The sequence below is a fragment of the Colias philodice genome, chromosome 27, assembly GCF_061535455.1.
Source record: "Colias philodice isolate Cphi_HAF_F1 chromosome 27, ilColPhil1 Martin Lab GWU primary, whole genome shotgun sequence".
In the NCBI taxonomy this organism is placed as follows: Eukaryota; Metazoa; Arthropoda; class Insecta; order Lepidoptera; family Pieridae; genus Colias; species Colias philodice.
In genome coordinates, this window is record NC_143112.1 from 448265 (window position 1) to 473574 (window position 25310).

Sequence of the window (25310 nt, forward strand, 5' to 3'; positions counted from 1 at the left end):
AAACCTACAGGGTTATTCCCGTATACACAGAGTCATTAAATTTAGTACAATGTAAGGTAACGCCTCATAACACATATGGGAATAATTGCGAAAAACTTTAATTTTTAATCAGATTATATCAAAAAATATTTTTAAAAATTTAAACTTGCAACCATTTTACTCATGAATGCTTACTTATATTAAATTGATATTCACACTAGAAACTCAAGTCCATAATATCTTAAAGCTGTAATAAAATTAAACTTTTATATCAGAAGATACCTACAGTCGTAAATGCTGAAAATTTTCGCAAATTTCGACACTCGCAAGGGAATCAAAACTCAAAACCTACAGTGTATTTTCCGTGATCTTGAAATTCGGTATGAACTATGAAGCAACATATTATAGCACAGATACAGGAATAATTGCAAAAAACTTAAAAAAAAAATATATAAGTATATTTTATAATTTTAAAATTTGTCGGTCTGTCAAGACCCTTTTTCTCAGGCGTGGAGGTATCAAGTTGAAATTTATAGATATCAAAATATGTTAAAATCTACAATCTCTATAAGCTGTGAAAAAATCAAACTTATTAGCCAACGCAATCAAAAGATACAGCCGTATACATTCGTAAGGGAATCAAAACCTACCTACATTAAACTTCGGACTCGCGCACCGAGGGCTTCGAACAAACCTACTTTATATTATGTTGTAACTCTAAAATGTATGTTTTAGCATTTTTTCCTTTAACTGTGCTTTAAGACATTCTTTAACCAAATTGCAGGATTAGACGGGAAGTATAATGTAGGTTTTGATTCCCTTGTGAATGTCGAAATTTTGAGAAAATTTTCAGCATTTACGGCTGTATCTTTTGATTGCGTTGACATAGAAGTTTGATTTTATTACAGCTTATACTTAGCTGAGTAAAAGGGTTGTAAGTTTAAAATTTTTAAAAATATTTTTTTTTATATGAGCTAATTAAAAATTCCTGGTTAACTTTAACCAAATTGCAAGATTAGACGGGAAGTATAATGTAGGTTTTGATTCCCTTGTGAACGTCGAAATTTGCGAAAATTATCAGAATTTACAGTTGTATCTTTTGATTGCGTAGGCTTATACGTTTGATTTTTTCACAGCATCAAGAGACCGTAGAAAGGAGTATTCGATATAAATCTCAGCTCTATACCTCCACGAATTTCTGAGAAAAAGGGTGTTGACAGACAGACAGACAGACAACAAAGTGATCCTATAAGGGTTCCGTTTTTTCCTTTTGAGGTTCGGAACCTTAAAAATTACATGTCATATAGTTATCATACTTACTCCTTACTTATTTGCGATTTTTTTATGCAATTAGTATAATAAACAACAGTTGTAAATATTTTATCTTTATGTAATTAGTAAAAGATGTAGGTAAATTTTATGGATAAAATAAAATTATGTAACTTTATGTTATTAATAAGTATATTCGTTAGATCAGAGCACAGTTTGCCAACTTTTTATATCCCAAAGTAAACAGGCAGGATAAAGTTTTCCAAGTCATCTAGTAATAATGTAAAATTGTGGTAAATAAATAAAACAAACAACATATTTTGTGCAACATTTTATTAAAAAATATAACTTAAAGACGTTAAGTTAAGAACAATACATAGCGACATACACGCATCCTATTCGATACACTATATCTAACATACCATACTGTTAAATGGTCAATTAAGCAGGGCAACATTAGAGGCAATTTTTGTCCCTAATATTGGGGCACTTTTAATAATAGCTTTTAAACCGAGTTTTAACTTCTGTGTTATATAGATATATTTTATCTGTCTTATTTCTAAAAGTTTCTTATTTTATTTCGTTTGATTTTTTATATCTCATACTTAGCTGCAGTAATGAAAAATTAGAGATTTTATTTATAATTTATTAATGTCTGTACAGCTATCATATCAAGCCATAATAAATACATTATTTTTATGTGTTTTCAATACATTATAATATATTTTCTGTACCCTAACTTATTGACCAAACAGTCGAAGTAATTACCTTGCATTTCATTAGTATTTATATTTACAAGTTCAAGAGACAATTTCACCTCCTGATAATGTGCCTGATAGCTTAATCAACACTTTGAAAATTCCATAGTCCATATCCATTTATATTTAAACTGATAGATAAGCTAAACATAACTTGTGAAATCGTCTTGTATTCTTTCCTAGATAGGTACATCCTATAATTTACTGTATACAATTAATTTGCAAAAAAATTGAAGCAACAATCACTTAAATATAATGTCATATTTTGTTTACAGTGAATGCATAAATAATTTTAAGGTATACAAAAATATAAACAGAATTTTAACAGTAAATTAATTTGTTAGAATCAACTATTTTAATTAGGATATTATAATCAAAATGACGATAGTGACTAGGTGCAAATCAGTTTACTACAAAAAAAAAAGGAACAAAACTTCATAACCAATTCTTAAATTTATTTTCTTATAATTAAACACTAGTACATTAATATAAGCATTTAATGCAAAATGAAATATGTTATAATGAAATGCAAGGCGTATTTAAATAATTTAATAACATTAAGTATTCTTATTTCTCCTTGTTTAACGCTTCTATAAATTCTTCTAACTTCTCTTGCACTTGTCTTACTCTCTCTGGAAAAATAAAAATAAATACGTAAAAAAAAACAATTTATAAAATATTAAAAAAGTGCGTAAAAAAGAGCACACGTGTCTGAAGTGAAACTTCTTTGGCAAGATTCAAAGATACCAAAATCGTCGCCTTATCCATGACGTGACGGTGTTGCCATTAAGCGACCTTGAAATTTTACTCTCAATGCGCCTTAAAAAGTTAAACTTCAAAAAGAAATACTGAATAGAATGCTGAAAATCAGCACTGTGTAGTTAATATCACAGTAAATGCAGAGATTATAATTTCCTAGTTAATTAAATTATATATGCGATTTTTACAAATTATTCCTATTTTTAAATGTTGTCTCTCTACTTAATTGTAACAAAAGCTACCACGAATAGTTTATAATGTGTTTTGCATACCAAAAAATACCTTTTTTATTAATTCACCTTTCATTACACTTACATTTAAAAATAATTAATAAAATATAATCCAAAATGTGTTGTTAAAATATTAAAAACATAAGTTTTCTATTCATAACATAAGCTTACTTAATTCCTCAGCAAGTTCCACCCGTCGACCGGACAGTAAGTTTTTCTTTAAATCTGGATCTGCTGCCATCTGTGAACATATACAAAGAAAATGAATGCGTATGAAATATGAGTAATTTTTTTTTAATTTTCGTTTTGTCACGGTTTGAGATCTATTGGCGTAACGTACGTAAGTAGATTTTCTTATCATATTATTTACCTAAAATTCTTATAAAGTAATACACTCTCCATTTATGTTATTGTCTAAAATCCTAATAAAGTTCACTCGCAATTTCTTTTCGTTTCTGTTTCTTCAAATTACCCCTAAACAACCTAAAAATTTCAATCTACCCACAATTTTTTTTCTAAATTAAGTTTTAACTGAAAAATTCCACATTTCCACTCATTTTAACCCTATTTCTACCTCCCCCTTGCCCGCAAATTTCTAATAAACTAGCATGTTTTTCGTTTCTGTTTCTTCAAATTACCCCTAAACAACCTAAAAATATCAATCTACCCGCATTTTTTGCATATTTTTTCCAAACTACCCTAAAAAAACCAGCATTTTTTGCATTTTTTTTTGGCAATTTTCCCATCTCACCTCATCCAAAACCTCCCGTAACTCTCGATCCAATCTCCCCGCCTCCCGGTTGGCGATCTGTTGCCGCAGCGCGTTGGAAGTAGTTCGGAGCGCACTTTGCACGCGCCAGAACATTACCACTTCGCAGCATTCCTTCTGGAATCGTTGAAAATGGAATTTATCGAGTTGCTATGCAATAAAAATAAGAAAGCAGTTTTTAGAGCACTAAAAAATATTATCGTTTCGCAGCATTATTTCTGGAATTGTCGAAAACAACATAGTTAATTATGTCTTTTAGGGCCGATTTTTCAATGCTTGGATAAAACTTATTCGTCGAATAGTGTATAAAACTACCATTTTAAAAACGTATTCTAATTGCCCGTATTTGACAGTTTACGTAACATTTTAATACCATCGTGTTATACTTTATTGGACGGATAAGTTTTATCCAAGCATTGAAAAATCGGCCCTTCAATAACCAATACACTTTTTATCAGATTTTAATTACTATTTATTTGAACATAAAAACATTGCGGTTGAAGCCGTCATTTCGTCATTTGACTACAGATGCACGTAAGATCCTACTACTCCTAATTCCTGTGATTGTACTAAATAAATTCCGAAACTACTAAACCGATTTTGAAAATTCTTTCACAATTAGAAAACTATATCATTCCGGACATAGACTATACTTAATTTATTTATCTGTTTGATATTATATACTTAGGCCAATTAAAAAATAATGAAATCTCACCCCAGTGCCGTTTTGTTGTGTGTAAAGGTAGAAACTCTTGCGACAATCTCTTGCTCTCGATAAAGCGCGTTGTAGGAACTGTCTGTAATATAAAAAAAGTATAATTAAAACCTTATTTATCCGACTGTGCCAAAAGGTTGTGTTTTTTGAATGAATGTGTAATTCGCGTTTTGCTGAGTCGATTGATGAGTTTACGATTATTAATATTAATTGTGGGATCATTAATCCGTCAGTCCTCGGATCACAGACACAATAGAAAATCTATTGTGTCTCGGCCCGATCGGGCCGCTCGGTGGTCAATGGGTTAAATTGATGTTATGGCCAGAAAGTAGTTTTGTTTTTAAAGTTATGAATAATATAATTCAAGATATATTAATTATTATTATTCAAAAAGTTGTAAACTGTAGCACTATTTACTGTTTTATGACAAAAAAGCTCTAGATCGATAGCTTATATTCTAAATTGCTATAAATTAATTTCTTCTTTCTTCATCAGTATTTTGGACTAGTCACTAGAGACTAGAAAAAAAAAATTCAATCATAAATAAAGATAATAATAAATTATACTGTATAACACCTCGTCATACCCTAGGGCCGGTCTATCTGAGCCCAACTCCGATTTCACTTACCAATAGATTGCTTAATCGTGTGTTTATAGTACAAAAAATCACAAAAAATGGCAATTTAAAAAAAAAAATACCCAAAAAATCCTGAAAAAATGCCTAAAAATCACAAAAAATCCCAAAAAAGCCCACCTCAAGTGCAGCGGGCGCCAGGTGTCACGTATATACTCGTTGTCCACCTCCACGCCGCGCCTGCGCAGGTTGTCCCTCACGGCCACCACCTCGTCGTAGCCCAGCGCCGGTCGCTCTGAGCCCAGTTGCTCGAGCTCCGACTTCACTTGAGCACGTCTTGATTGTTCCTCGTTCGTGTATTCCCAGCGGAACCAGCGGTCGCGGAAACCTGGACCTGTTTTAGGAATTGAAATCAAATTAAATCGTTTAGAAATTAAAGACTTTTTAAAGGATTTTAAACGCGATAGCGTGGTCACGGGGAGACAGTCTCCCCGTGACCACGCTCGCTGTAAAGTGTTCGAAACGTCGGGAAAATAATAGAATGAATAAATCGCGTTTAAAATCCGTTAAAAAGTCTTTAATTTCTAAATGTATAATACTCGCGTAAAATCAAACATCAGAAAATACTAAATTAAATCGTATTTTTATACGAGACTCATAGCACAATATTAAAAATGTATTTCTTCAAACGGAAGAAATACATTTTTAACATTGTGTTATAAGTTTATTGTAATTATTGTTGGTGTTATTGTTTATTGTATTATTTATTGTTTTATGATCTTTAAATTGTACTCATGCTTGCGATATATATGTTAGCTTTCAATTAATAATTTAATAGTACAATTTAATTAATATGTAAAGAATGTTTATTTCAGTGGAGACTGTGCCGATACTATGTATAGTATTTTGTCTTTTAATTTTGAGAAACACTGTATTGTTTGTTTCCCAAAGATAAATAAACAAATAAATAGAACCGTTTGTTGTTGTTGTTTACACTTTATTTCATGCATGCACTCAATAGAAAACTCTGCTTAATACACGCATAGGCAGAGTTTTTCTTTCTAGTTATTTATTGCACGTCAATAAACACAAATATCTATAACATTATTTACGCGTTCACAAAGACTATGCCATAAGGCCGCCATTTGTGAATGTCTCTCTTCTGTATATGTATGTCTTTTTCCTGTTTGTAATGGTGTACAATAAAGCGTTTTCATTTATTCATTCATTCAATTTAACTGGCCGGTTGGCTTGGTTGATAGTGGCCCTGCTTTCCAAGCCAGAGGTCGTGGGTTCGATTCCCACCCGGGGCAAATATTTGTGTGATGAACATGATGTTTGCTCTGTGTCTGGGTGTTAATTATCTATGTAAATATTTATTTAAAATTGTATAGGTATGTATGTTTATTAGCTATCTGGTCTCCATAAACGAAAAGCTTAGTATGGGATCAGATCGTGCCGTGAAAATTGTCCCTAAATATTTATTTAGGTATTTATTATTATTTACTAGCTTTCCGCCCGCGTCTACGCCCGCTTTGTCTAAAACATAATAAATTATGTACTAAAACCTTCCTCTTGAATCACTCTATGGTTCGCCTAAAGCAAAGGGGGCGCAAAGTAAGGACTTAGAAAATTTTTGATCAAAAGTGAAAAAAAAATTTTTCTATGCGCGTCGGCGGAGCCCCGCTTCGCGGGGCTCCTATTTCTGTGTAGTTTTTCTTTTAACAAACCTAACCTAATGAAAACCATCAATCTTTGAGGGCAAATATCTCGGCCATTTTTGATTGTAGAGAAAAGTTGTTCCTATAAAACATGCTTATATTAGCGTAATCTTTACGATAAAACAATAATAAATAGGTGTTATAATGACCTTGCGCCCCCTTTGCTTTAGTCCAACCCACACATTTCTGAAAATTATTAAAAGTATTAAATAAATTAGGCTTCTTTTGGGACTTAAGAAGTGCTACTCTACGCACTATTTAAAAAAATAAAGCGCATATACATGTATTCCCACGCAAAACATTAAATTCAAACTCACCAACAAGACTCTTAAGCTCAGCCTCAACAACTTGCAGCCTCTCAGTTAGCGCGGATTCCATCAATTCCACCGCAGCATCCCACTCGGCGCGAGATCCCACACAACGATCTTGTAACGCGTTCACTTGGAGCACACGCAACACCTGTATAATATGATAATTAATATAGTTATAAAATGGTTTTGTAGGATTTTATAAAACCACGGTAATTGACAACATTTCATTTTTTATAAGGCCATGAAAGAAAAAAACCGTTTCTTTATTTTGCTCTTTCGATTACAGAAAAAAAATTATTTCATTTTTTAATCGCTTATTTTAAGAGAAATTAAATAAAAACGATAAATGTGATGATGACGTCATACATACGGAGGAATAAATATGTGCCTTAGCCTAATTAAAAAAAAAAAAAAAAAAAAAAACTATCACTGACATTTACAGGGTATGGCATGTGTCAAATTTCATATTAATGTTATTTTTGTGAATTATTCATGTCAACAAACTTTTAAATAGTGTTATTGTGTTTTGGTTTTCTAATCAATTTTCAACTAAAACATTTGGCTTTTAATCCATCAGGCCCCGGAATCACAGACACAATAGAAAATCTATTGTGTCGCGGTCGGATCTGGCCGTTCGGGGCTCAATGGGTTAATTTGCAAACAAAAAAATTATGTTATCTACATACGTTAAACCATACTTCCCATATAAAAACCGCAATAAAACTTACATCCTGAGCTCTTTCCTCCCAATTATGTCGTCTCAATGCTTCATCGACAGCCGCTTTCTTCACGGGCTCGTAGATAGCATCAGAGTCCGCAGCTCGGGACATTAGTTCTGTAAACTCTTCACGTAACGCCTGGCGACCGGCTTGTATAGATTGTTGAGCTAACTCGTTTTCAGCCCATTCCCGGAGTTTTATATCGACTGTTGTGTTGAATTTGTCTGGGAAATGGGTGTTTGATTAGAAATTGTGATGATAAAAATAATATATCTAGACTATAATTCGTCTATGTATCAAATTGAATTGAGATCAAATATTTCTATTCACTATCAACAGTTTTTCTCTTTATTATAAAAGTATGGTATTATTATTGTAGAAACTTCAGGTGTTTTAAAATAATGCTCAATTAATTTATTATCGATGGAGGACGCAATCTGCAATGTTCAACGTGCGTTACGAATAAGTTAAATTAAAACTACTTTAATAAGGGCTGATTTTTCAATCCTCGGTTAAAACGTATTCGTCGAATAATGTATAAAACTACCATTTTAAAAACGTATTCTAATGGCCCGTATTTGACAGTTTACGTGACATTTTAATAGTATCGTGTAATACTTTATTGGGCGGATCAGTTTTATCCAAGCATTGAAAAATCGGCCCTAAGTACAATAAAATGGTGGAATGTTATTCTTATGCGTAAAATGAAAATTTATTTCGGAACAAAAATCTAAGATTCCATAATTGATGAAAACCAACAGAACTAAAAAAAAGTAGAATTACATGAATAAAACTATATCATTACTTTTCGACTATCTGTTAATAAAATCAAGGTCAAAAGGTTCGAGGCATAATTGCGTGGATCCTCCGTTATTCGGATTCTTGTATTTCACTTGACGGGGCATGTATTTATCTATTTAAATACACATATAAACAAAACATTATCGAAAAAACAACGTATCTTAAGATCTATCCACATTTTTATCACCATTTTTGTTTTGCTCCATCTACCCATATAACACATTATTATTACAATCTATACTAATATTATGAAGCTAAAGAGTTTGTTTGTTTGCGCTAATCTTAGGAACTACTGGTCTGAATTTTTACGGCGTTAGATAGCCTATTTGTTAAGTAAGGCTATAGGCTATAGGCTAAGATCAACAGGAGCGGAGCAATGCGAGTAAAACCGCGGAGCACAGCTAGTTTGTAATTTTTTATATTTCTTCGTTTATCGCGCGTTATGAAAGGGGGCTAGACGGAATTTATTTTAAGAAAAGCAATCTGTATGTCTCCCTTTCATAGAAAGCAAGTCAGCTATTTTTAAGTTGGTTGTTTTTAAACGTAGGTATACGTACCTATATCCAGATGCGCGTTAGCAGCGGCGGGCAGGTATATCCTGCCCAGCACATTGCCCGCGGCGGCCGCCCAGAGCGCGGCGCGCAGGCGCAGCTCCCACGCGTGCGCGGGCACGCCGCTCAGCTCCGCCGACTGGTCCAGCAGCTCCGCGCGGGCCCGCTCGTACAGCTCGTCGCGGTCCAGCTCGCGCTGTCTGCGGACGTGTGCGAGCGATACAGGGACGCGTGCCACTCGGGGAGACCGATACAGGGACGCGTGCCACTCGGGGAGACCGATACAGGGGCGCGTGCCACTCGGGGAGACCGATACAGGGACGCGTGGCACTCGGGGAGACCGATAAAGGGACGCGTGGCACTCGGGGAGACCGATAAAGGGACGCGTGGCACTCGGGGAGACCGATAAAGGGACGCGTGGCACTCGGGGACTGCCGCGGTAAAGCTATTAATAGCTTTACCGCGTATGAGTCTTCGTTCGTTAGTGAATCAGAATAGACGTGTATTACTTTTTACTATAAAGTGCTTTGCGATTTTAATAATTAATTACGTGATAATAAGAATTCAAGTTGCATAATTAGTGTTTGGTATTTATATCATTTCAATTTACGTACGAACGAAACGAACAAAAATACTTTATTGTGCCCCAGAACATAAAATTAAAAAAGCAATATAAAAGAACTAAATCTCCGCCCGCGTTTTCAAAGGAAATCCGCATAGTTCCCGTTCCCGTGGGATTTCCGGGATAAAACTTACCCTATGTGTTAATCCAAGTTACCTTCTATATGTGTGCTAAATTTCACTGTAATCGGTTCAGTAGTATTTTTCCTGACGTATAGAAATTCTCCTGGCTTATCGAAATTTTCCTGTCTTATCGAAATTTTCCAAACGTACAGAAATTTTCCTGACGTATAGAAATTTCCCTGCCTTATAGAAATTTTGCTGGCTTATAGAAATTTTCCCGACGCATAGAAATTTTCCTGACGTACAGAAATTTTCCTGGCTTATAGAAATTTTCCTGACTTATAGAAATTTTCCTGGCGTATATAAATTTTCCTGGCGTATACAAATTTATTGATTTCATGTAAATGTAATGAAAAGATCCAGGGCGACCATAATGACGAACATATTATTATGTCATTGCATCTTGCGCATATTCAAGCGTATGACTTGGGCTACCTGTGAAGGTCGCCGATAAAATAGCACCTAAGCACCTAAATAGCCCAACATTTTCTGCATCTTCTTCTCTATGCTAATTGCATCGTGTAAATGGATGTAATCTTCAAAACGCAATTTAGCTTGGTTCAACCGAATGAGTCATGGTCTCCGTTTCAGTTTTAACGTTATAATATTATTTCAACGCAATATTTTTAAAGCAGTCGACGAAATCGCGACAACTAATTGTCAGAATTTTTACATTTTTAAAGATTTTTTTAAATAATTAATCGAACTATCCTTCTTGGTTAGTTTCCTCACCGAGACCTACCCTGGACTACGACAAACATTTTAAAACCAATATCAGCTCCCGGAGTGCAACCCGTCTTTTTTTATGCAATAGAGGGCAACGGAGCAGCGTCACCTGGTAAGCGCCATACCAAAATCCTGCCATGCTTTTAAAGTTTTAATCGACGCGCCTAAAGAAGTTTCACTTAAAAAAATTGTATGTGAAACACGTCATTGTAAACGTCAAACAAACAAACAATCCATACTAATATTATAAATGCGAAAGTAACTCTGTCTGTCTGTCTGTTACTCAATCACGCCTAAACTACTGAACCAATTTGCATGAGATTTGCAATTTGGTATGGAGATATGTATTTTGATACCCGAGAAAGGACATAGGCTACCTTTTATTGCGAAATATGTACCACGAGCGAAGCCGAGGCGGACCACTAGTATACAATAATGCTTTCACCGCTGTTTTTCAGCCATAACCTGTTGTTATGTATATGTATGTATTCACCTCGGGAACGTGTTCTTCCACTCAGTCTCTAAATTAAAACGCATCGCCTTAAAAGCGTCCGCCTGCTGTTCAACTGAGTCACGCACCATGCGCCAGAAACACTCGGCAACGCCCAATGCTAAGTTACGAGTTGTCACTTGACCAGCGGCTACCATGCCGTCCCTGGAAAACACGGAAATAACAATTTAATTATTTAATCTATATATATAAAACTCAAAGGTGACTGATATAGTGATCTATCAACGCACAGCCCAAACCACTGGACGTATCGGGCTGAAATTTGGCATGCAGGTAGATGTTAGGATGTAAGCATCTGCTAAGAAAGGATTTCCCGAAATTCTTTCGGGAACTTTCGGGGATGCACGTACAAAGTCGTGGGCGGAAGCTAGTTAAAGATATAAAAGCCCTTTTCGACAAAAAGTTCAAATAGAATAGAGCCAACACGAAAACGTTCGTAAAAATCATATGAATGGCAATATAATTGAAAGTACGGTGGTATTTTGAGGAAAATTACAGAAAGATAAAGCATTATACAATGCTGTCGCTGAAAACATAAGAATTACAATCTAATTAAGGAAGACTCCTTTTCTAGGAACAACACAAAAAAAAAATATGCTAAAAAATGTCATCTCAGGAAATATCAAAATAACAATTTTTAATGTAGACAAAAACTAATAAAATAAAGTAAAAGCAGATTACAGAGTGCTAAATATTAATAAAACATCAAAGTTCGAAATTAATTAAAAACACCATCAACCAATTAAAAATAACAAATTTAAACTCACTTGAACAACTTGGAAGACCTAAAGAATCTCTCTTCATATTCCCTTATACTCTGAATCGAGTCATCCTTTCGACTCCGTCCAGTCACCACCGCGTAGTAACCGAGAGCCTTCATCGGGAATAATTTACCTTCTAGGATACGTCGAATCTAAGAAAACATTAAAAACATAATTGTAAAGTTTAAATAAAATTTTGAAGTGAAATATGAAGGAAATAAGTTATAAATATGGTTGGGAGTGCCACAAGGATCAATAGTATGCCCGATGCTATTTAATATATATGTAAATGAAATAGCATTTTAATACGTAAACAAAACGCTGTGAAACATGAAATTTAGATTCAATATTTTATAATACTTTATTAACATCATAAGAAACAATAAATATCAACAAAATTAATTAAACATCTTCATATATTTGGTTACTTACTCGATTCGGATTTGCGAGATTTTCTTCAGCTAAATCGACTTTAGTCAGTACAAAGATAGTCCTCTTTCCTTGCGGGTCACACGACGACACTAGATCTGTCACATTGCTTCGCTCCGCGTCTACTGATCCATCCTATGTGTATTATTAAAAAAAAAAAACATGTTTTCATGAAATGTTTTAGCAAAATTTTTGTTAATTCAAAATTATCAACAATTTGTAGTGTAGTGACACAGTCTCATACACAAAATTATTTTAATTCGTCTCTCTATCACCTGTTACATTTGCTATTAGAAATATCGTTGTATGGAGCGTAATTTGTATTTCTATTACCAAAATTACTTTAAATAGAAACATAGTTTTGAAATTTTTATATTGTTTGAGATGGTTCGTTAGTTTTCATGATAAATTCATTATGACTAAGATTTTTCTTACCTGTATACACAATATTATAGCATTTGGATTGTCCATGTATTGTTTCGTCATTTGCTTGATCGCCTCACGCGTGTCCGCCGCCATGTCTACTGTTTGCGTCTGCAAATGATATAATTATTATTGTATTATAATACATTATCAAGTTATTAAGTTTTGTTACATTTACTGGGTGAAATTTTATGGATACAATTTATTATATGTTGTAGTTGTGTTCTTGAAAATTGCTGTGAAATGAATATGCTGAACAATTTCATTATAACTATTATAATTAATTCACAAAACAGTCACAAAATAAAGTATCGAATAGCTTGCAAGTTTGAAATTATTTCAAAAGCCCAATTTCGCATAATTGTAATGTTAAATTTTTACTGTAGCCTGTTTTTTTTGTATTTATTTTTATTGTATTTTTATTTTGGTGTCAAATAAATAAATGTCAACTGAATATTTTGAAAATTCCTTCACCACACTTTATCTACACTACCCTAGTGACGTCACATGTGACGTGACGTCACGCTACTCACGGATATAACGCCGGGCAGGTCGACGAGCACCATGCGCGGGATGCCGGGCCCCTTGACCGACATGGCGATCTGTTGCGTGGACACCGTGCGTCCCCCGCGCACGCTGTTGCGCATGCGCAGCTCCACCTCCCTACACACGCGTTTGTTTATTGAAGTGAAAACTTTTTTAGCGGCGTTGAGTATAAAATCTTAAACTCGCGTCAGGACACGTGGCCTGATCGAAAAAGCGTAAGACGAATTTTTTTTTAGCCCTTATATTCCATGCGTAAGACGGATACCATTCCAAAATATCAAACATGCTGAACGTTAATAATAAAGTTTTCACTTCTGCCGGCACTCCCCCAGTGCAACCCGTCTTTTTATTATCATTTTTATCTTTCTGAATATTATCCCCATCTATACTTTACTAATATTATAAAACTGAAGAGTTTGTTTGTAACGCGCTAATCTCAGGAACTACTTGTCCGATTTGAAAAATTCTTTCGGTTTTAGATAGTCCATTTATCGAGGAAGGCTATAGTCTATATTATATCATCTCGCGGAGCACTGCGGGTAAAACCGCAGAGCACAGCTAGTAAATTATAAACTAAAACCTTCCCCTTCAGTCACTCTATCTATTAAAAAAGAGCGTGTGTACCGAGCACACGTGTCAGAAAACTTCTTTAGCAAGATTCAAAGATATAAACAACAGTATAGCCCTAACGCGACCTTGCAATTTAACTCTCAATGCGTCTCAAACTTAAAAAAACAAGTAGCTAAATTTTCGAATGTTGCCAATTTAGTGTTTTTCTAAACATGAGTATTGCCAGTAGCATTCACAATATTATCAAACATCATGATCAATACCAAACTTATCGGTATAAACTTTCTCAAATTCATCTTTATAAATATTATCGTCATTATGTTGTACATAATTCAAATCATTAAAAAAAAGAAAAGTATTGATAAGACCAATTGTAACGACGCTTCGAAAACTTAACAATTATAATGTCTATAAAATAGATTTTGTTTTCTATTAAGCATTTGGCAATCTATACAAAGAGATTCCTGAAAAATTCCTTCTATATTTATGAATATCGGTTTTTAAAATTTAACTGTAACATAAATTTAAACAAATGTAGCTTTGAACATCACTTTTGATATAAGAATTAAAATAAAAAGCTAGTTGCAACTTTTTAAACATCATTGGTACCTACAGGGTTCCATTCTTGGTCCAATTTATAAATATAATGTTAAAACTGTTATATTCATGAATTTATTCAAATGCATAGTAAATAATAATATTTAACTTACTTCCGTAAATCAGCCAGATCAGATTCCTTGTTGAGATCAAATTCTCGTGACGAGTCGTTGAATTGCGCCACGTGGTAGGGGCCTTCTGATAATGTCACTTTTACTGGTGCTCTGAAAAAAGCTCATTTATATTATTACTAGCATAACGCCCGCTTTGTCTACAACCTTATAAATTATGTACTAAAACCTTCCTCTTGAATCACTTTGTCTATTAAAAAAAACCGCATCTAAATCCATTGCGTAGTTTTAAAGATTTAAGCATACAAAGCGACATAGGGACGGAGAAAGCGACTTTGTTTTATTCTATGCAGTGATACAAAATTAAATTTAGATTATTTAAAAGTTAATTGTCTAATGAAGTTGTACGATAAGTTTCCTTTAGACCTACAAAAAGTCTTATAATTATTGGCAGACCTTATTTTGAGTGGTGAAGTTTAGTTAATTCTCAACTTTATTATGTATCATTACTAAAAAGTTTGCTAACAAATTTTAAACGATCTATTAACAAAATTAAATTAGCTATGATTAAAAATTTTTTTAAAGAATTTTTTTATCGAAATTCAAATAATAAAACCTATCAACATTAATACAGTAACAATTTATTTATTTCACGAACACACAACAATAACTCTTCTTACCGCGATCTATACGACATAACTTTACATACTTTTTGGCACCTGTGCCGCAGCTTATTTAAGCTTTTATGGGTTCCATTGTTTCATAAAGTTTTTGTAATGTTGTGTTTTATTGTTCCAAATAAACAATTTTAATCTTTTGACGTGACAACGTCTTATAATTCGATAGCCGGCTGCACACACGAAAAAACATGACTCATGCGGCGTTACCTCGCTCTGAGGCGTTCCATGTAATGCTTGAAGTGCAAGCGAGAGCGCGGAACGAGCGACAAAGAAGCACAATCGGACGTTGTCACGTTCAACTATCGTCAGTAAACCGACTTTACAGACAACCAATTTTTTTTTATTTTGATACCTGGTACACATCTCCCCTGCACCTCGTGGAAAGATCCTGGCCTGAGCCAGCATCTCCAACACGGATGTCTTGCCAGCTGACTGGTCCCCGACCACCACCACTCGGGGCAGACGACCGGCTTCACCCGAGTCCCAGTCGGCTAACTCGTCGAGTACTGCAGAGTACATGTCGATGAGGGAACGCTGGAAAATGATTTTAGGGTAAATAAATAAACCAAATAAAATTCTTTAATGAAATAATAATAGTTAAAAAAAACTAAAAAACACGCTTTTTATAGAAAACCGAACTAAAAAATAGAAAATTTTATCAAATTAGTGTATTGTCATCGGTCCTCAATAAATCTACAAAGTTTGAACGAAATCTGGCCGTTTAAAGTGGGTCAAAATCGCGCCCAAAGAAGTCGGTTACAAACAAACAAACATACAGGTAAAGCTAATATAAAGCGTGAGTTACGCCAACGGATCCCTAAGACATTGCTGCGTCGACGGTTCTCACGGGAACGTGTTGTACGAACGTAGCAGATTCCATTGGCGCAACGTAATTTTAAGTTTTCCTTTTAAATTCAATTAGTATTATATTCATTAATTTTTAGGTCTTGCATCGAGCAGGACACATTGTAATAATTATTATAATTAAATGTAGTTTATAAAGTAAATCTGGTTTTCTTTTGGGGCCTCCGGCTGCGGGAAATATAATTCGTTTAAAAACATAAACAAAGAAGTAAACATAAAGAAGAGATCACTCTTTAGTGATAAGGCCGCCCTCTGTGCTAGTTTAGCTGTAAGTTTTAGTTTTAAGTAATTTGTATAACTAGCATAGTAAAGTGTTATAAATAAAAAATTAAAAAAATAAATAAACAAAGGACTGGTCTACAATAGCGTATTCACAATAGGCTAATACAATACAATTCAACAATACAAGCAATGAAAAACCAATTTTTTTATTGTAATATTTGTAACTGCTGAAGGAGCAATGGAAAAGAGGATTTTTTGAGTTTGAAATATGTAATTGATGAAGTTATATTGGAACAAGAAGATTTTTTTTTAAATCTGGAATATGTAATCGATAAGGGAAGTCTGGAATGTGTAATAGATGATGAATAGATAAAGAAGATATTTAAATCCTAAAAAATGTAATACAGAACGCTAGAAAAAGAAGATTTTTTAACTCTGTTATGTATGCAATGTCATAAAATATCATGTATGTGTAGGTAGGCAGAAATCTTTATTAAAAAACAGTTTGCATTGATCTAGCGTGTTTCATTGACGTCCCTTTCATATTTAACATTGGCGACGAGGAATTTTTACCATCACGCGTTTAAACTATTCAGTAACAAAAATGCCTATCGGTCATATAGAACCCTATAATATTAACAGTAACAATTGGGACGCTTATGTTCGTCGTGTGAACCAATTTATAAGTTTAAATAGTATCGACGATTCTTTGAGAGTAGCCATGTTGGTTACCGTGGTCGGCGCCGAGTGTTACGAACTGATGTGTGATTTGTGTTCACCCAATACTCCCGAGTCGAAAGGTTACGACGATTTAATCAAGTTGGTGAAAGATCATCTCGAACCTGATCGCTCAGAAATAGCAGAAAGACACGTGTTCCGACAAAGAATTCAGCGTCAAGGGGAGAGTGTGCGAGAATATTTGCAAGCACTAAAACATCTTGCTAAAACGTGCAACTTTGGTTTATGTTTGGAGAATAATTTACGCGATCAGTTCGTTTCGGGTCTGTGCAATGAAGACATGAGATCAAGAATATTTGCGGAAAGGAGTATTAACTACAAGAGAGCGGTGGAGTTGGCTTTGGCTTTGGAGGCGGCGGAACGGCATGCGGCGACGGCGTGCGCTCCGGGCGCGCTGGCGGGCCGCTCCGCGCCGCTCGCGGACGACGGCTTGCATCGCATCGCAGGCGCGGGGCCGCGCGGCGCCGGCGCTGGGCCGAGCGGGGCCGCACGCGCGCTCACCGGGCAGCGGATATGTGCGCGCTGTGGTAAATCGGGTCATGCAGAGGGCAAGTGTCGGTTTAAAAATTATAATTATAACATGTGCGATAGCGAATCCGTTGCAGTTTCTTTACGTAATGAATTTCCTAAAGTATTTGCAGACGGGTTAGGAACGTTTAAATCAAAATTTAAATTGTATTTAAATGACAATACGCCTATATTTGTTAAATCGCGTCCATTACCTCTTGCGCTTCGTAAACCTGTCGAGCAAGAACTAGAAAAACTGCAACGGATGGGTGTCATTTATAAAGTTGAGAGATCAGACTATGGCACACCGATTGTACCTGTTGTTAAACCGAACGGTACGATAAGATTGTGTGGTGATTATAAGGTAACTATAAATCCATTGTTAAAGGATTTTCATTACCCACTCCCTCGTATCGAAGATTTGTTTGCTGTATTGGGGGGAGGTGAACAATATACAAAATTAGATTTATCAAATGCATTTCAACAATGTATTTTACATGAGGATTCACAACCGATGACGGCAATCACGACTCACATTGGTACTTTTGTTTATAAGCGTGTTCCATTCGGTATTAAATGTATACCTGAAAATTTCCAAAAAATTATGGAAGAAACATTAAGTGGGTTGCCTTCTACGGCTGTGTTTGCGGATGACATTTGTGTCACTGGTAAGGACAAATTAACACATTTAAAAAATTTAAGGGCGGTCCTACAAAGATTGCAAGAAAACGGGTTAAGAATAAATTTTTCTAAATGTCGATTTTTTCAAGACAGTGTAACTTATTTAGGATATAAAATAAATAAATTCGGTCTACATACGGATAAGACGAAAATAGATGCAATTGTGGGAGCGCCCCGTCCTACTAATATAACGCAACTTAAAAGTTTTATGGGTCTAGTGAACTTTTATTCTAAATTTTGTATAAACATGAGCGATATACTTAAGCCACTGTATGATTTATTAAAAAAGAATGTTACATGGGAATGGACGGATATGTGTGATAGGGCATTTGCAAAAATTAAAAAGGTGCTGAGTAGTTCTCCTGTGCTCGCGCATTACGATCCTAAGCGTGCGTTGATCCTTTCAGTGGATAGCAGCGCGTACGGGGTGGGCGCGGTGTTGACGCAGCGCGACGCGGCCGGCGCGGAGCGGCTGCTGTGCGCGGCGAGTCGTACGTTAAATTCGGCAGAGACTAATTATTCACAATTAGATAAAGAAGCTTTGGCGATCGTTTTTGGGGTCACGAAGCATCACCAATATTTGTACGGGAGGAAATTCACTCTGCGAAGCGATCACCGTCCCTTAAGCTATATTTTTGGAAAGAATAAAGGAATTCCGATGACCGCGGCTAGTCGTTTGCAACGTTATGCCGTTAAGCTGGCAGCCTATGATTTCGATATAGAATTTGTGTCATCAAAAAATAATTGTTTTGCTGATACTCTTTCGCGTCTTCCTCTTAAATTTATAGATTGCAATTTAAGAAGTGAAGAATGTAGTTATCTTAATTTTGCACAAGATAATTTTCCGATTAATTTTAAAGATATTAAAATTGAGACGGCTAAAGATTCTTTGCTAAGCAAGATTTATGGGTTTATACTATACGGTTGGCCACCTAAAAGCGAATTAAATAAAATAGAATTATGTTATTCTAATCGTAAAGAAAGTCTGCATATAGACCAAGGCTGCATCGTTTGGGGTTATAGAATTATCGTTCCTAGGTCTTTAAGAGAAATCGTTTTAAAAGAAATTCATGATGGACATCCGGGTATAATAAAAATGAAACAGATTGCTCGTAATTATGTGTGGTGGGATAACATAGATAGTGATATAGAATGCATGGCCCGTGAGTGTGCCGCTTGCCGCGAGACGCGGGCGGCGCCGCGTGCTGCGCCCGTGCACTCGTGGCCCTGGCCGAGCGAACCATGGTCGCGAGTACATATTGATTTTTTGGGTCCCTTTAATCATGATTATTACTTAATTTTGATTGACGCTCATTCAAAGTGGATAGAAGTAGAAAAGGTAAGCTCGACGTCCGCGCGTTTAGTGATAAATTGTTTAAGACAATGGTTTGCACGTTTCGGGTTACCTAAAAGATTAATAAGTGATAACGGGCCTCCATTTTCGTCATCGGAGTTTGCAAACTATTTACAACGAAATGGAATTAAACATACGTTAATCGCACCTTATCATCCCTCTAGTAACGGAGCCGCTGAAAATGCGGTGCGTTCTATAAAATCAGTACTTAAAAAAGCACAGGTAGATAGAACTGATGCTAGCGTTGCGCTTACTCGGTTTTTATTTTCGTATAGAAATACGGAACAATGCACGACAGGAGTCGAACCTGCAGTGTCTTTGTTAGGGAGACGTTTGCGTGGGCGTCTTGATTTGATGCGACCCGATACGGCTGAACGAGTGCGCGCCGCTCAGATAGTGGAAGAGCAACGTCGACCAACGCCTTTGCGAATTGCTAAAGAAGGTGATCGAATAGTCATGCGAGATTATTCAAAGAATAATAGTAAGTGGGTCGACGGGATTATCACTGATAGCCTTAGTCCCGTATCATATAAAGTTCAAACGAGCGACGGGCGGAAGCACAAGCGGCATATCGATCAATTACTTACTAGAAAATCGCGTTTTTCGTTAAGTCAGGCCGTGTCGTCACCATCGGATAGTGAGAGTTATGAGAGGAAAGAGGGAGGAGGTAATAGTGTTGAGGATGAAGCGTGTAGTTTGGGCTCGCAAGGGCAGGAAGGGGTGGATGATGTGGAGGGTGACGGGGAGCGGCGGGACCTGGCCGCTTCACCGAAATCACCAGTACAGCATGAGCGTATACGTAGGAAAGCTGCATTGCGCTGTATACGAAAACTTAAACGGATGTAAACTATATGTAATATTATATTGTCAGTTACGTGTAATTGTGCTATTTTTAGTGTGGGGTGAATGTTTTTATACGTCATTACTATAAACAATAGGTATGACTAATAGAACACTTTTTATGTTATAACAGTATAAAATGTTGTTTTGCTAACTTTAAGTGTGAATCAGACTTATTGAATGTTGTTTAATTAAGAAGGGAAAAGTGTTATGTATGCAATGTCATAAAATATCATGTATGTGTAGGTAGGCAGAAATCTTTATTAAAAAACAGTTTGCATTGATCTAGCGTGTTTCATTGACGTCCCTTTCATATTTAACAAACTCCAGAATACATATTCGAGGATTAAACGCTAGTTATAGAAGACTTTTGAAAATCGTTTTAGTCGGGTGACATGTTCAGAAACTTGTCCACCAAAACCTCACGAGCGCGATCGCAGGTATAACGAGAGAGAGACGGACCGATCTCCCGTCTCATCTCGAGCGCTGCCACCAATAAAACGTTATCACGTAAACATCTCGATCGTAATCCTACTTTACAAACAACCAATTTTTTTACATACCTTCATTTTCTTAACAGACGGCTGTCTCCCCTGCCGCAGCAGCATGTTCTGCTGCCGCAGCTCTCTGTTCTCCTGCTCGAGCCGCTGCAACTCGCGCTGGTATCGAGCTTGTAGGGATAACACTTCCTCTTGGAGGGCGTGGACTCGACGTTCTGGGAGTATTTGTAGACGAGTTTATTGTTAAATCGGGAAGAAAAAAAACATGAAAGGATGAAAAATAAGCCACTATTAATGAATAAATCGCGTTTAAAGTCTTTTATTTGTAAAAGGCTTTGTTAAGCTATTGTATAGCTTCTATCGCGGGCCTTGAGCGCGGGGACCGAATCCAGAAATTCCGTAACGAAAAAACCTCACGCTCCCCACTCCCACGGACACAGAGGTGTGGCTTGAAGGCATAGCATGCAATAGCTTTACCGCGGCAGTCCCCGAGTGCCACGCGTCTTTTTTTATATTTTACGCTCTTTGATCGAAAGAATTACTTTTGAGAAATGTCTGTTTATATGTTCCGGCTCGAAGGATCATAAATAAGCAAAATCGAAAATCACTTGAAAATTTAACATACCATAAGCAGCGGTATCTTCTGCGCTTGATTTAGCTGACGCAGACATCGGCGCCGGTCTACTCTGTAGGTTGTTGACTATCTTTGGTGCCGGTTCTGGAAAAATATTTTGAACGAAATAATATTAATAATTTTCTCTAAGTCAAATACACTCCACGTCAAACTAGTTAGGGGATTGTAAAGTAGCCCTGTGAACTGAGCGGATATAACAATCGGCATAATATTGAATGACTGGCATATTGTTGAATGACTAGCGTGTTCATTGAATGACGACAGAATTTATTTTTCTAAACGTCCACAAGAAGACGATTGCGAGCCTTTGACCGCAGTTAAAAATACAACGAACTAACCTAACATATCCAAACCAACCACTATGCTAAATAACGTTTAGTCAAGACGTTGAACGTTACATTAAACAACTTGACAAATTGTCCTTTAGTCATTCAATGAACGTCCTAGTCATTCTATCAAATTGCATATTCAACCAGATGACTGCGACATAAACACAACATTTACCATACAAATACTATAAATCACAACAAAACATATGTACCAAAACGGTACAGTAATAAATAACAAATTTAACCAATATTACTTGTAAAACCAAACTAAATCTTAATCTAATATCTAATATCTAATATATATTATAAAGGCGAAAGTTTGTAAGGATGTATGGATGTTTGTTACTCTTTCACGTAAAAACTACTGAACCGATTACAATGAAATTTAGCACACATATAGAGGGTAACTTGGATTAACACATAGGATAGTTTTTATCCCGGAAATCCCACTGGAACGGGAACTATGCGGGATTTCCTTTGCAAACGCGGGCGAAGCCGCGGGCGGAAATCTAGTACTATTATAAAGGCGAAAGTTTGTAAGTATGGATGTATGGATGTTTGTTACTCTTTCACGTAAAAACTACTGAACCGATTACAATGACATTTAGCACACATATAGAGGGTAACTTGGATTAACACATAGGATAGGTTTTATCCCGTAAATCCCACGGGAACGGGAACTATGCGGGTTTTCCTTTTAAAACGCGGGCGAAGCCGCGGGCGGAAAGCTAGTATCAAAATAAACTCACCGATATGACTAGTAGCGTTATTAACAGCTGCCGCAGCCACCGCGTCCTCATACCTCTGTGCGAGCCACTCCTTTAACTCGGCAGCCCTAGCGAGCCCTGCGTCCCGGAGCCTCGGATCTGCGTGTATCGACAGCGTCAGTGGCGCACCTAGTGTTGCACCACAGTGAGAGGTGGCTCGCTAAGTTTCACTCATGTTTTGTATGAGCGATTTGTTAATCTATACTAATATTGTAAAGTTTGTTTGAATGCACTAATCTCAGGAACTATTGAGCCCATTTATCGAGGAAGGCTATTGGCTATATATCATCACACTAAGACAAACCGTTGCGGAGAGACGCGGGTAAAACCGCGGTGAAGTTTCATTATAAAGCATTAAAATTAGTAGAGTAAGATTATAAGAAAAGATTCATGTATCTTTTATGGAAAAAACATCTATGATTAAAATATAAAATAAGATAAAAATATAGCAAATAATTCCTGTGTTCTGTGTATAAAGATGGTAAATAAGTAGTCACTATACAGTGAAACACAATGCTTAATGAACATGGCATGTTTATTTTTCTAAATTAAAATGTAATAAATGAAACTACAGAAATAACATAAATAAAAACATATCATTTATTTATAAAATAATTAGTACTTTTACAATCAAATAATCTAGACTATCAAAGATAATAGATACTCACCAATTTGGAAATTATCACCAATTTTGTCCTTAGCATCAATAAGGGTTGTTGTGAATTTTTCCCATTGATCATTATCTGGTAACAAATCATTCAGCCAACCCATGTCTGGTAGACCGTCTTTCCATTCTGCATATTTCTGGAATTATGTTGATTTTAAAGTGAAACTTTTATTACATCGTCTCAAACTTTTTAGTCTGTGTAGCGCATGTCGCGTGTATCGCGGCTGCCGAGTAGGTATACCTACTCGGCAGCCGACCGTCACGCGACATGCGCTACACAAAGCAGTGTTCGGAACCGTTCGAACAGTTTCACTTTTACCGTGGTTTCATAAAACCACACAACATTTTTTTATTTGCTAATTATTTTACTATAATGTAACTTATTAGATAATAATATAATAGTGAGTTTTACTGTTGAGTTATAAATATGACTTAAGTATTGATAAAAAAAATTAATTACAGTCAAAATCTGTTATAACAACATCGAAGGGACTACTCATATTGAGTCGTAAAAACCGATAGTTGTAACAACCGGATTTGAATTTTCTCCCTTTCTTTCCAAACAGTTAAAATTGTCGAGTGTGATACACTATATTCTTTTGCCAGGTAGCTTTGAAATAATAAACAATTTTTCTTTGATATTGATTTGTTTTCTTTTTTACAACATGTTACAATTTTCACAATATGTTTTGGTGTGCCTTGTGTAAAGATAAGTAACAAACTGACTTAAGAGATATGACGAAGCAGGCCTTCAGGCTACTACATGCATGTGCTTTGTTTCTAAGAATTACAAAAGACCCTAAACTTTGATTACTTTTACGATAATAGCCATTGACTATTATACCGTGCCAGATGTGGATACAGTTTCCTATTCAAATTGTTTACAATACAGCTGAGCCGGTCGTTCTACAGATATAATACTCCGAATATATTAACCAAATGTGGTCGCTAAATGCGGTATGTGGTAGTAAACAATGTAGTAAAAACCAATGTTTTCGATAAGGCGGTCATATAACATTCAGCCAGGACCTTTGATTTTGGTCAATTTAACTGGTATGTTGTTCTAAACGATGTCGCCATAAACGGTTTTGACTGTACTTACAATCTTACTTGAAAAAGGTAGTTGTACAAAAAAAAAATATTCTGTTTAACATAAACTTATCAAAAAATTTTATTAAATTTGAATTGATAGATAATACCTATGTCGTAAGCATTAATAAAGTGTATGTTACCTTGTTTAACGTCATGCCGCCGCCAACAGCACCTCCAAGAAGTAAATATCTAATTTTCAACACGCCTCTCACAGCTCTGGCAATCAGCATACCATATTTCCTTCTTGGAATCTGATAGCTGTCTAGCGGCTTGTGAAGGAGTACACTACGGCCTGTCCATATTGAAAATGCTACAGCCCTCTTGTCAACACATGACCATGATTGCTTCTTGAATGATGATCTGAAGAAAGGTTATATTGTTTAAAATACGATGTTCTCATAATCATTTCATAATAGAATAAAAGCTAATTATACCTTATCCGATGGTTTAGTATTCTCGACATTATTGGAGTTGTTCTTTTGCTTTTAATCACAGTTTAATAATATTTCTAAAACATAATAACCAATAAGGTTTTTCAACAAAATTTTCAATGCCGCTAGTTCATAACCGATGCCGGTTTACAATATAATCAAATAATATCACCACACAGCAGTTGGTTTATAAAATTAAACTATTATTAAAGCAAATATATTACACAATCAACATAAAAATCACAAATGATCACTTCATATTTTGAAAATTTGACAGAATGCAGGGTGACTTCAATCAAGGTCCATTTTTTACAATTACGTTTCATTTTACATTAGTTTTTTTTTTATTTTTGGAAAATAATTTCATGAATTATGCATAGGATAGTTTTTTTTCAATATTATAGAAAATCAATTTAACGTATGCATGTAGCAGTTTTGTTTTATAAATAAAAAAACGACAAAACAATACA

The 25310-nt window shown here is 35.5% G+C and overlaps 2 protein-coding genes across 3 annotated transcripts; one reads left to right on the forward strand and one right to left on the reverse strand.

Moving 5' to 3' along the window:
• Positions 1-1564: 1564 nt before the first annotated feature.
• Positions 1565-25135, reverse strand: Opa1 (Opa1 mitochondrial dynamin like GTPase). 2 transcript variants are annotated; one of them, XM_089711747.1, is made up of 21 exons: positions 24844-25135; positions 24550-24769; positions 23319-23454; positions 22633-22749; positions 21546-21638; positions 20984-21135; positions 15567-15748; positions 14577-14687; positions 13284-13413; positions 12763-12861; positions 12331-12462; positions 11905-12050; positions 11120-11281; positions 9163-9356; positions 7814-8028; positions 7092-7233; positions 5234-5447; positions 4480-4561; positions 3747-3881; positions 3167-3236; positions 1565-2638 (listed from the first exon to the last, which is right to left on the reverse strand). In XM_089711747.1, exons 1-21 carry the CDS (start codon positions 24870-24872, stop codon positions 2574-2576), a joined length of 2826 nt encoding a protein of 941 aa, XP_089567873.1. In that variant the 5' UTR covers positions 24873-25135; the 3' UTR covers positions 1565-2573. The 2 variants fall into 2 exon arrangements, with proteins under 2 accessions (XP_089567873.1, XP_089567872.1); XM_089711746.1 differs by having other exon boundaries at positions 22633-22779.
• Positions 16748-20426, forward strand: LOC149476437 (uncharacterized). The gene is made up of 3 exons (XM_089711954.1): positions 16748-17909; positions 18492-18717; positions 19879-20426. Exons 1-3 carry the CDS (start codon positions 16905-16907, stop codon positions 20424-20426), a joined length of 1779 nt encoding a protein of 592 aa, XP_089568080.1. The 5' UTR covers positions 16748-16904.
• Positions 25136-25310: the final 175 nt, after the last annotated feature.